At 39.8% G+C, this 13506-nt stretch overlaps 1 protein-coding gene across 1 annotated transcript in view; it reads left to right on the top strand.

The window, feature by feature from the left end:
* The window catches only part of LOC102226091 (phosphoglucomutase-1-like), a 28065-nt gene extending 16012 nt beyond the window's left edge, over positions 1–12053 (top strand). Inside the window, exons 2-11 of the mRNA XM_023335085.1 lie at positions 6539–6701; positions 6850–6996; positions 7715–7840; positions 7933–8123; positions 8269–8423; positions 8535–8650; positions 8721–8856; positions 10403–10586; positions 10663–10791; positions 11253–12053. Of these exons, the coding sequence (XP_023190853.1) occupies positions 6539–6701; positions 6850–6996; positions 7715–7840; positions 7933–8123; positions 8269–8423; positions 8535–8650; positions 8721–8856; positions 10403–10586; positions 10663–10791; positions 11253–11342 (1437 nt within the window). The 3' untranslated portion in view covers positions 11343–12053. The remainder of the gene's footprint in view (positions 1–6538; positions 6702–6849; positions 6997–7714; positions 7841–7932; positions 8124–8268; positions 8424–8534; positions 8651–8720; positions 8857–10402; positions 10587–10662; positions 10792–11252) is intronic.
* The last annotated feature ends 1453 nt before the right edge of the window (positions 12054–13506 follow it).

Raw genomic sequence — 13506 nt, 5'->3', positions numbered from 1 at the left:
TGTCTTACTAGTTAGTCATGAAACTGAATTAATATATAAACTATATAAATTTTTTATTACTGAAATAGCAATAGTCATTTATTTAAACATGTTAGATGATAGATGATGCTGAATTTTCTTCTGTAAGGACATTTTGTGACCTCACATGAAAAACTGTCAATCACTTTGATTAATGAGCAATTCCAATGAATGCCAATATAGCATAACTCAGCAGTCATACAGCAAAAAGTGGCAGAAGAAGTGAAGTTCTACACATCAAAAGTAAAATCTAAGTCAGCTCTGGTCCCCATGGTGATGGGTTTCCAGGCGGCCGCCTGACACCGGGCCGACAGGGGGCGCGGCTGATGGCGTGGCCTGTTCCCCGTAAGTGAGCCTTCGGGCCCAGTTAGTGGGTTCTTGGCCCCTAAAGAGCTTCCTAGTTCCTCCGAGTTTCCTAGCGTCCTCTCTAAGCTCCCTAGCTTTCCCTCCGAGCTCCCTAGCATCTCCTCCAAGCTCCCTAGTGTTCCCAATGTTTCCTCGTTGCCCCCTAGTGCTCCTCCCGAGAACCAGCCTCCTAGTGCTCCTCCAGATTCTCCCAGAGACTCCTTGTCGCCGCCTCCTGTGGCCCGGTACCTGCGCCGACGTCGCCTGGCAGACCCGCCTCCCACAGCCTGGCCTCTGTGCCGACGTCGACCTCCGGACCAGCCTCTAGGGGCCCGGCCCCAGCACCGACGTTGCCCGCCGGACCCACATTTGGCTCCTTCCTGTGTCTCCACCCACCCTACTGGGTTGGTTTTTGTTGTTATTTGGACTCTGGCCCCTCGTCCTGCGCCCCTCCACCCACCCTTGTCAGGTCCTCGTCTCATTTGGTGTCATCGTGCTGTCTCTGTCTTTACGCCGCACCTCCTGGTTCCCGTCCCCAGTGCCGTGGATGTCCTCTGGACCTTCTCCGGCGCCGTAGACGCCTGCCGGACCTCCTCCCACGTGGCGGACGGCCGCCGGACTTTCCCCACGGGTTCCATCTCGGTGCCTCCGCCCACCCTGATGGGTTGTTTTCTGTTGTTTTTGGACTCTTGGCTCCTTCTTGTGTCTCCGCCCACCCTGTTGGGTTGTTTTTTGTTGTTATTTGGACTCTGGCCCCCCGTCCTGCGCCCCTCCACCCACCCTTGTTGTGTTTTGTTTTTCAGACTTTGAACCCTACACTGTATTGGTCCTGTACTTTTGTGGCTTTTTCATAGACATAGATGTACCCATTGCTGCAAACGTCAGCTGCACAGTCGATCGTTTCCAGTGATACCCGCTCATCCTCCGCCTTAAACACCAGTTCTCCACACATCAGATATGTGTAAATGCTGCTGGTGTCAGAAGCAGTTGAATGTCTCCAGCAAATGACGGAGGACAGATGATATAACTGAGTTCCATTTTTCACAGGAACTTCCAGGGCTGGGTCAGGTATCACAGGATGTCTATCATCTGGACTGTCCGGCCATGGCAGTATCAGGGTCATCACATCAGTGTCATTAAAAAAGCAATCCCTCTTTTTGTTGGACTTGCAGGTGTCGCAACTTTCTAAAATTAGACTCCAATAATCCTCCAGAAGAGCTGATGTAGTGTCATTTTCTTGTTCCTTTGGCAGAGGAACGACAGGACCAAGGTCACGAATAATTCGTGAACACTTCTGACAATGTTCACAGTAGTCAGTTATATATATTTTAGTGTTTGTGTAGATGCCACACTCTGCCAGATAGTGCAACATGTAAAACAACAGGACTCCTGGCCTGTCCTGATGTTTCACATCCTTAATTTTCAGAATATCAATTAGTTCATTCTGAACAGCAAACACTTCATGTGGAGGAAAGTCTCTTCCTGGATGGCACATTGCTGTGAAGAAACATCTCGCAAACAATGGTGTCGCTGAAAAAAGTTCCGAAATCTCCTCAGGATGCTGAGCCACAAACCTTCTAACAACAGTCAAGTTAATGACGCTTTGCGTTGTGGAATTCATCCAACAGTTAAAAAAGGAGTTGGAGAATTTACAAAAATACATGGCTGGGTAAATATTTACGTCCATGGCATCGAAATCGTTGGTGTCATTCTCATTTCCGTCTTCTGAGTTTTCTTCTTCAGAAGACGATTCCTCTGATGAAGAAAGCTCAGACACTTCATCAAAATGTGGCACAACATCATCCTTATCTTTAGTGTCCAGGTTCTCACAATGGTCTGTGTGACTTTTAATTTCTGTGTCTCCAGAGAAGGTTTCAATTTCCAGCTCCACTTTGCTATCAGGAAGACAGATGCTTTCCAAAGCAGCAGTTTCTCCAGATGTCTTTGCTGTCAAACACTTATTGATGGTAACTTCCTCAACTTTAGAGGAAGCATCGATGTCCTTCTGATTTTCAGGAAAAATGTCAAAACTCATGTACTTCCCTGTCTTAAACTCTACGAATTCTCCTGAAATCATATCGTCTTTTACATCGTCTTCGGACACAATGTCAAAACCTGAGGACTCAAATCGTTCATCTTCAGATGAGCTCTCTGAAGAACCATCACTGTGTTTTTCATCGTCTTCGGAGACAAAGTCAAAATCAGAGGACTCAAATCGTTCATCTTCAGATGAACTCTCTGAAGAACCATCACTGTGTTTTTCATCGTCTTCGGAGACGATGTCAAAACCTGAGGACTCAAATCGTTCATCTTCAGATGAGCTCTCTGAAGAACCATCACTGTGTTTTTCATCATCTTCGGAGACAAAGTCAAAATCAGAGGACTCAAATCGTTCATCTTCAGATGAGCTCTCTGAAGAAACATCACTGGGTTTTTCATCGTCTTCAGAGACAATGTCAAAATCAGAGTATTCAAATCTTCCATCTAAAGATGAGCTCTCTGCATAAACATCCTTGTGTTTTACACATTCTTCAAAGAAATCTTCAAATCCAAAATACTTCATACGTTCATCTTCAGATGTGCTCTCCTTTGAAACACCACTGTGTTTTACATCGTCTTCAGAGACAATGTCAAAATCAAAGTGTTCTGAACTTTCATCAGTTGATCTCTCTGCTGGAAGGTCTTCATCATTAATCCGATATCCCAGCAACTTTTCTACTCCCTTCGTAACAAGATACCCAAGGCCCCAACCGATGGTTAAAATCATCTTGACTGTAGTTGAAATGGTTTCTGCAATCACTGTCCGAAATCGTCTCTCTATCAAAGTGTTGTACCTCCAACGGCGTTGAAAAGCAAACTGAGAATTCTTGGATTCCAAATGATAATAATATTCGCTTGAACCTTTATGACATCATCGATGAGAACACCGATGACATGATGATGTCACACGACCTGTGCCAGGTTCTTGTTTGTTTTAGTTGCTATGGAAACACAAGGAGTTATGTATGAGATAAAACTACTGTCAATTAAAAATGCATGCGTAGACATCTAAATTTGTGAATTTAAGTCAGTAAATGTGCATAAATGTAAGTTTTGTATTTGTCCTGTTTTTCAACTCATACGTACGTGTAACTTTACCTATGAGAATACTCGTAAACAAATAAATTAATACAAGTGTTTTTGATTGGTTTTATAGAGAGTAAGTATTTTTCCAGAAGTTAGACACACATCAGTCACATTTAGAAACTGGCTCTAAACCATCTGCTTGATCTATTTTGAACTGGGAGTGAGGAGGATCCTCTTCAACTTATCATGTCTTGCCTTAATTACTTGCTCTGTTCATAAGGAAAACATTTAACGACGTCTAATAATGACATTATTATTGTTTTTTTTTACATTTGAACTCAGTGAAAAGGATGAGTCACCAAGCAGATCATCAGCCAAAGAATTGTATGTCTAATCTCACCTTATTTATTTATTTTTTAATTTTCTCATTTTCTAACACCCCCATCTCAGCCTCTTTTCTGTGTTTTTATGAATCGCCCCTTTCAGAGATCTTCTGTTTACTCTTACCACTGCAGCATAAAGTGACACCCTACCCAAAACATTTGCAATGGAGATTTTATTCTTGAGTTTGCTTCTTTGATTGCATTGCAAGACCAGTTAATGTGGTTCTTCCAGTTTAGCTGCGTTTTGTCGCCCTCTCCTGGTCATTTTTGAGTAAATGAGTTTTTTTCTCCTGTTGTGTTATTAAACATGTTGCAATAATAAAAAAAGAAACATAATAAAAGTAGCAGCAGACAATAACTGAACAGTTTGCCAGTAATTTGTGGCACTTCAGTTTAAGTTCAATTTAAATTAAGACCAGATCAGTTTTTATATTTTTTATTCTCTTACCATAAAACTAGGGTTTAATTTCCTTTTATTCCTGGACTCAATGAAAGAATGTCATGTCAGCTTCATCTTCAAAAGATATTTACTTTGAAAATTGGTGACGTGTTAAATTCTTGTTACTTGAACATAAACGAAACATAGAAACATAAACAATGATAACTCAAAATGCTTTTCTGAAATACTGAGTGAGGTTTCTGTGTAACGATAGGCTGTTCTAACTAAATGTTGTATTTTTACATGAGAAAATGTCAACCATTCATTAATGCATTAGTGTGGATTATCAGTCATTAAGATGAAACCATCCTAATGCCTTTAGTTGAACTGATGTAATTATTCCTGTGCTGCGGTTGTTACCACATCTTCATTTCTTGTTTTCTCATTTGGATTTCTTTCTGAGGTTGGCAAGTAGGACACGGCTTGTTCAGATCCACATCTGGGTAGAGCTTAGTAATCGTTTACTTAACTGATTTTATCTCTTTCAAAGAGTCCAAACTCAAAGAAACAAACTTAATTCATTGTTTATCCCAGTTTGTAAACAAGGAGAAAGTTTAGTTTCAGGACAAAAAACGTTAAGCATCAGTTTTTTCCTCAGGACATTCAAGGCTGTTGCTTCAAAAGACCAACATGAGCTCAGTGTGTTTGGAAAGAGGATTTTAAGTGTTTGTAGTTTATGTAAAATTGTGTCTCATCCACACCACCTTTGGTGCTACAATCCAACTATGTATATTATACATAAACTGCGACATTTTGCTAATTGTAGAAATGATTGCTTACTTTTGTTTCTGCTCAGCACAATGAGCCATGCACTGCCTTGCAGGAAACTGTTGTAACTTCAGTGTATTTATTTTGAAATGCCACTCTGGCAATAAAGCTGTGCACAATTGTGAAAATGAAGGAAAACTAACTCGGGGTTTGCAAACATTTTACAAGCAAAAATCTAAAAACAAACTATTCAGCCCCCCTGAGACGATGCTTGAGCTGCTGCCTGTCGCTGCGATCACAGCTGCAGGTTACGTCTGCCTTGCTCTCCTCAGTCTCACTAACTTTTCCTGGCCAGTAGAATCAAAATGATTCCCACATCATCCTGCTGCCACTGCCATGTTTCACTCAACACACTTTGTTTGCAGGGATAAAATATTGATTTAAAAAATGAAAGAAGAAAAAGGAAAAGATTTTCTTCACTTCTGATATTATTTGAATAAACATGCAGAAAACATTCATATGATGAGCCATCAAGACATCAAGCTGCTTATGAAACACTAAAATGTATACACAATGTACAGTGGTAAAAATAACATAAAAACACTGTTAGAATAATTAACAAGAAGAAAAGCTAAACTCTGTTGTGTTCATTTACTGATCTATTGTTGGTAATATTGTAGCATTGATAGAAAACATACATTTTGCAAGTTTTCTGAAACACAATTTTTTACCATCTTTAAACCATAATCTTAAATTATAATAAGCTCTTTAGATTTCACTGTGTTGTGTAATAAATTTATATTTTCTATTAGTTTCACTTTCTGAAATGATAACAAATATATATATACATATTTTTTTCATAATACTGCAATGTTTGAATGGTACTTGCATATTATATCCTTTGAAATGTTAAAGCCTGAACATGTAAACTCTAATTTAAGACCAGGTTGGTCAGTCGGCTGATTTACTCATTAGCGGAGCTCGAAGACTGAAATGCGTTTTTATCAGTCGGATCCATCATTGGCTGGCTGCAGCAATCTATAAATAAAAAGAGACAATCTGACCCGTTCTTTCAAAATTTCATAACATAATAAAATGAACTTAAGGTGATTTATTTGGTCTCACCTGTTGTCTGCTGAGTTACATACAGCCTTCCTGTGAAGTGTGGTAAAAGTCTCATTTTTAATTACTTAACTACTTTTAGTTTATAATGACAAAATCCTCAGCAGTCATACAGCAAAAAGTGGCAGAAGTGAAGTTCTTCACATCAAAAGTAAAATCTAAGTCAGCAGAATAGTTGCAGCTCCTGCATCGAACCATTCTGGTTTCAGGCGCGCAGCCAGCATCAGTGAAACGCTCTCAATGTTCTCTGGGTTTAAATTACATCGCCTCCGAGTGGCTCGGGCTTTTTTAGCTCAGCAAATTTATAATACGGGGTTAAAATACACTCATCCATGTTGGAACTTGTTCTTAATGTCGGCGTTAATCCTAGTTCCACTTACATGTAGAAGGAAAGGGGACATGCCCGCACCAATCCCCTCTGCCCCGACTCAAACGGTCCCGTGTGACATTTCCACAGATTGGCCGCCTTATCATTGGTCACCATGGGATGATGTCAACGCCAGCGGTGTCCTGTGTGATCAGGAAATACAAAGCCATTGGTGGGATCATCCTCACTGCCAGCCACAACCCTGGCGGACCCAATGGAGACTTTGGCATCAAATTTAACACAGCGAGTGGAGGTATGGCAATGTGAGAGAAATAATGCCAGACACTAAAACTGACAGTTCAAAAGCTTCTTTTGGATAATACAAAGATGCATTTGGCAACTAAACCAGGGCTTATGAATATCGATTTGGCTAGAAAAAAATTCTTCTGCATTCCTTCCAGGTCCAGCCAAGGAGGAGGTCACGAGCAAGATCTACCAGCTCAGCAGAACAATTGAGGAGTTTGCCATTTGCCCCGGATTGAGTGTGGATCTGAAAACGCTCGGCAAACAGGCGTTTGATCTGGAGAACAAGTTCAAACCCTTCACAGGTGACGGGGGTTACTAACATTCTTGACTCAGTCCCACCACAGGTTAAGGAGTTGAACGGGTTTTTCAATTAGTCTGGATCGTTAGACAGTGTGAAAGTGAACCACACCAGCTGAAAATGTATTAAATGTTGCAATTTTGGTCCCCAATCGAACTGAGTCTACCGGACTATATCAGGTGTGAAAATATCCCAAGAAAACTGTTAATCACATAAGTTTTGTGGCATTGTGTGTGTATATATATATATATATATATATATATATATATATATATATATATATATATATATTATTTTTTTTTTAGTTATGTGCTACAGAGCCCTCTAAAAGTACTCACATCTTTTGAACTTTATAACCACATAGCTCAATGATTTCTATTGGAATTTTATGTGATAGACAAACAAGCAGAAAACTGTTGTAGGTAGTTGTCAGCCAGGCAACTTGATCTACATAAAACACCTAAAGAAGAAATCCTCATATAAGGGAGATTTGGAGTTTCACAACATTTGAGAAGAACAATTACCTCCCTTATAATGTTACCAACTCCTGAGGATTTAAACCAAAGGCTTAAAAATTCGAATACTTCTTGCATATTGAGAAAGTAGAAGACATTCAGTAGATTAGTTAGCATACAGACTTGTAGATAAGCTTTTAGACATCGTCCTACTGTTCTCTAACTTGTCTCTAATGTCATTTGGTTTCTACTGTTTCTTGTGTTCAGTGGAGATAGTTGACCCTGTGGAGTCCTACGCCAACCTTCTGAGGAACATCTTTGACTTTGCGGCTTTGAAGGAACTTCTATCTGGCGAGAATCATATCAACATAAGGCTGGACACCATGCATGGAGGTGAGCGATGTTTTTAACTCTGAAGAATCCAAGCTTCTGAAAAATAAAATCGTCTTAAGCCTCCTTTTGCTGTAACTCTGTCTGCTCCCCAGTGCTGGGACCATATGTGAAGAGAATACTGTGTGAGGAGCTGGGCTGCCCGGCAAATTCTGCCATTAACTGTGTCCCGTTGGAAGACTTCGGAGGTCAACCGCCCGATCCGAACCTTATGTACGCCACAGACCTGGTTGACAGCATGAGAGACGGACAGTATGACTTTGGAGCAGCGTTCGACGGGGACGGGGTGTGTTCAGTTTTTTTGAGGATTTATACTAGAAAGTGAAATGAAACTCCCTTTAAGTGCAGGTTGTTTAGACTATTGCTAAAAGCCAATTATGCTCAGATGATCTGAACTTGATTTCAAAGCTCTGCCTGTGATTTCTTTCTAGGACCGCAGCATGATCCTGGGTAAGCATGGCTTCTTCGTCACCCCGTCTGACTCCGTGGCTGTGGTAGCCGACAACATCTTCTGCATCCCGTACTTTCAGCACACGGGCGTCAGAGGCTTTGCCCGCAGCATGCCCACAAGCACGGCATTGGACAGGTAAAACTCTGACCAAGTATCGACTTAACCCCCTGTTTTTAAGACGCTCAATCAGGTAAGCAGCATTCCCTGTTTGCGACCAAGAATACTTTCTCATCGAACTGTCCACAGAGTAGCCAAAGCAACGAAAATAGAGCTGCATGAAACTCCCACCGGCTGGAGGTTCTTTGGGAACCTGATGGACGCCGGCATGCTGTCTTTGTGCGGAGAGGAAAGCTTTGCAACAGGTACAACTTCTCCTGTGAGATTTAAAGAGGTTATAGTGTTTGTGAGTTGGAAACTCTAAAATGCGTACAGGCGGGGACCACATTCGCGAGAAGGATGGGCTTTGGGCTGTGCTGGCATGGCTGTCCATCATCGCGACCAGACGGCAGAGTGTGGAGGATATTTTGAAGGATCACTGGCTAAAATATGGAAGGAATTACTTCACAAGGTGAGTGGCAAACATGCAACAGGCAGTATCCTTCCCGTTTCATGGCGTCCTTGGTGAAGATGGGTAAAAAGTTGTAAAATGGCTCCATATTTTATTGCAGTAGCATAAACAGACATGTTGATTTGTCTTACTGTGGAGATTTGCTTTAACTTCTGTACCGTTTTCCTCCGGTAGCAATTTCCACTTCTGATACTGATGCCGATATCTGAGGTTTAGTCTCTACCGATAACACAAAAACAGTCTTGAATTGACTTAAAATGTTTCCTGTTTTAAATACTGAATTATAAGTGTATTTGATAAACTTCTGAACCAGTACAGCACACTTAAAGACACCAATAGCTTTACAATCATGTAAAAACGATGCAACTTTGATTTGTTCAATCAATGAACTTAGGAGTAGAGCAGCCAGTTTAAAATAAACAATAAAGAAACTGAAACTGACAGAAAACAATAGGTTGACTATGTTGGTCAAACATATGAAATTAAACTGAAAAAACTCCCTTCTGAACATTATATTTGTTTTAAATATAATGTAAAACAAATGATAAAACGTGACGTCGCTCAGAGCACGGCCGAATAGAAATAGGCAGAATAGATCTTCAGTTATGGATCAGGCACATTGTAACCAAAACTTGATCAATAAAATAATTGAAATGACTGAAGATCTGGGGAGGCATAAGTGAGAAGAACATTTTTTTAGTCATTTCCGGCCTTTTGGAAAACAAAACCCCTCTTTTACTTTATTTGGACGCTTTGTTGTTTTTGAAGTTTTGAAGAGTGTCTAAGGGAACGCTCTTTTAAGTGTACGCCTAAAGAAACGTTTTAAATTTATACGGGACATTGTGGCTTTGTAATTAAAAGTTCCTATAACCCTAAGAAGTTCAAATTACAAAATAATATTTCAGATAAACGTTACTCCAAAAGTATTCACAGTGCTTCACTTACTCAACATTTTGTTATATTACCGCCTTATTCCAAATTGTATTAATTACGTTCTTTTCCTCAATGTTCTATTGACACTGGGGTTAATTTTATACTATTTTTTTGGAGTGTTTTTGTAAATTTATTAAAAGGTGAGGCGTTTTCTAAGAAATGTTCAGTGTGTCGTCGATGATTTTGTTAAAAAAACCCATTATTTCTTCTTATTGAATTTGATTCCTAAAAACATATTTAAATGCTTTTCACGCAGCTCTACCAGCACGTGTCAGTAATGGTGCTGTCAAAGCATCAGTGCTTTTCATTTGATCTGTCTATTTTGTCGTGCTCTGGTGAATTAGCAAAAGCATGATGCGTTTAATATAAATATTGTCCAATTAAACCTCCTTACGGGTAGAAAGTTATTCCAAGAAGAAGAGTGGAGAACGTAAGTGACACCTAGTGGAGAATTGAATCCTTTGCAGCTGTATGCTATCATGAGCTGATTTTAAGTCCTTTGATTCTTCTGTGATCCACTGATAACCGACTGCTTTGCGAGTCCACTTAACATATACTATGAAATTTCTTGAATCTCTTTTTTTTCTTGCTCTTCTTCACCTATGTCCTCCAGGTATGACTATGAGAACGTAGACATAGATGCGGCGTGTGACATGATGGAGGACCTGGAGATTCTGATCTCTGACAAGTCCTTTGCGAAGCAGAGATTCGCGGTCGGGGACAAAATCTACCAGGTGGAAAAAGCCGACAACTTCGAATACACCGACCCGTTGGACAGCACCATAACCAGGAACCAGGTGGGCAAGTTTGTAGTCGTTGTGTCTTTTTTCTCTTGATGTAAGCAACAAAACCATCTATCTGTCTCCACTGCAGGGACTGCGGATCATCTTCTCTGATGGCTCCAGGATCGTCTACAGACTGGGTGGGACGGGCGCCGAGGGAGCCACCGTCAGGATCTACATCGACAGCCATGAAAGGAAACTCCTATTTGAAGAGACGCAGGTAAAGAGGCATAAACGGTGGGCGGCTCACTCTGAACACAGTTCGAAGCAGTAAGATTAGCAGCAGCTACATCTTCACATACACAGGGCAATGCAAAAAAAAAAAAGAACTTTTGCACATTTTGCCACATTGCAGCCATAAACTTCAATGTACTTTATTATATATTTAAAATATCTTCCAGTTCCGGTGTTATGTTCCTTACAACTTAAAGTTTATTGATATATGAGAATGTGTTCTTGCATAAATACGTCATTACCATTATATTACTAGAAAACGGTGTCCAAGCAACAATATTACCGTTTATCGCAATAACTTCTGGGACAATTTGTCGTCCGGTGACACTTGTTGTTGTGATGGGCTCAGTTGTGATGCAACCAAATAGTTTGTTGTAAGTTGGTCACTGGGTCTCGTGACGTCCAGTGGGGATCAGTCTCTGACCTCACGGTTCTCGTTTGGGACAGGTGATGCTGGCACCCCTGGCGACCATTGCTCTGAAGATTTCTCAGCTTCACCACAGGACGGGTCGAATCGGCCCGTCGCTCATTACGTAAACCCTCCCCCGGATGCCCTCAACTTACAGGAATTTTTTTTCTTTGTCTGTTTTGTTTTATTGTTCTGCCTTTCATTTTTCTATAAACAGAGCAGGAAGTCAAAGAGTGAAAGCACTGTGTGCAACAGATGAAATTTCTGACTCATATTTGTAGTTTTCCTCATGCATCTGGTATGTAATCGAGTGTGATATTTTTGTTTTGTTTTGTTTTGTTTTTTTGCCATTTATCTGCTTTGTGCTTATGGATTTTTATCTCGTTTGGTTTGTGCCAGATCAGAGTAAGTAATTATTCCACACAGCATGTCTCTGTTTCCTTCCACTGTAATTGTTTTCTTAATATTAGGACTTGGAAAAAAGATTGTTTTCTGAAGACTACTATCAGCTGAATTTCACATAATCAAGCCAGCTACATATTTTATACAATGTTATATTTGAATACAGACACTGCCTCAGTTAAAAACATGGTAATAAAACAAACTTCTTTCTTTAAGCTTCAAACTTCAATCGTTTATGTTCTCTAATTTGGGGAAATTAAAACTCCTCAGCGAATAATAACTTAAAACTGAGCAAAAACCAGCCCACCATTAAAACCAGCACTCCAGAAAATTAGAAAAAACAAAAACAAGGCAGCATTTCATTATATTGTTCACCAGAAAAAATTAACTCTTTTTTTTTCCCTCTGTCATCATGAATAAACCCACGTTTCTTTGTACCGTGTGTCATTTCTGTCTAATATTTGTTACAAACCCAGGATGAGACGGAAAGACTACAGTATGAAAGAAGAATATTTTAGCTACAAGTTTCCATCCAGACAACGGCAGCAGTATCTGCTCTAGCTCTGTGATCACTGACACCCGTTGAATTGTTGCTTTCTCTTCGTTTCTGAACCTGAAATCTGTCAAGACACCAACACAGTCAGGTTTTTCTGTGTTCTGCGTTTCTACAATAGACGGGGGGGGAACAACTGCTAAAAACGTGGAATGATAGTCATAACGTGAAAAAAACACAAAACATTTTGATAAGTGATTCAGGTATATGGTCGAGAAAGATACGCTTCCACAATAAAGAAAGATTCACATGTGAATATATTTATTAATCCAGCTGGTAAAGTGTTTTGTTTTTTGAGAAAACTTGAGTATATTTATTCAGTGGGGCTGCAACTAACAATTATTTTAGTAATCAATTAATCTGTCAGTTATTTGGCTGACTGATTAGTCGGATAAAAAAATGCCACATTCTACAGATTTTTCATTTAACCACTTAAGATTAATTAATTTATTTGCATTACAAGATGTAAATAAACAAATAAGTCAATTCCTTTCTTAAAATATAAAATAATAAAATATTTTTTATTGCTTCTCCCTGTGCCTGCGTGGGTTCTCTCCGGGTGCTCCGGCTTCCTCCCACAGTCCAAAAACCATGACTGTCAGGTTAAATAGTCTCTCTAATTTCTCCCTAGGTGTGAGTGTGTGTGTGTATGGTTGTGTGTCCTGACTGTCTCTGTGTTGCCCTGCGACAGACTGACGACCTGTCCAGGGTGAACCCCGCCTCTCGCCATGAACGTAGCTGGAGATAGACACCAGCAACCCTCCCGACCCCATTAGGGACAAAGGGTGGACAGAAAATGGATGGATGGATTTTTTTATTGCCTAAAATGCAATAACAGCAATCATTTGGTAAATCTGAACCAGGTGAGGCTAAACCTTTACCACTTGAGGAGTTTTGGATAAACCAGACTTACAAAGGTGCTATTGTTTTAAATGCAAAATAAATATAATGATGTGGTGCACCAAGTCAATATAACAAAAATGATCTTTTTTGAGTTTGTTCCCCAGTCAATTATTAAGAATTATCTGGGGTACAATAATTATTAACAATTGATGTATCACAATTAAATGAATCTGATTAATTCCTTCAATCCCTTTGGGAATATATGAAACATATCTAAAAAAACAAACAAAAAAACACCTAAAAACTATAAATCACTTACATATTCCCCAACTGACAATTCTTTGTTCCCAACACTTTTTTGTCAAATTTTGTCTCATTTAAGACATACTTGAATATTTAAACAACAGAAACTTAAACAAAATACAATATTATTTAGATGTGACTGTATTTAAGGTGAGATTTAAAAGAACTGTAAGCCTCTGTGCAAAAGCTCC

This window comes from Xiphophorus maculatus, chromosome 6 (genome assembly GCF_002775205.1).
Source record: "Xiphophorus maculatus strain JP 163 A chromosome 6, X_maculatus-5.0-male, whole genome shotgun sequence".
Classification (NCBI taxonomy): Eukaryota; Metazoa; Chordata; class Actinopteri; order Cyprinodontiformes; family Poeciliidae; genus Xiphophorus; species Xiphophorus maculatus.
Note: the sequence above shows the minus strand (reverse complement) of the source record. Positions and strands in the feature narration are given on the sequence as shown.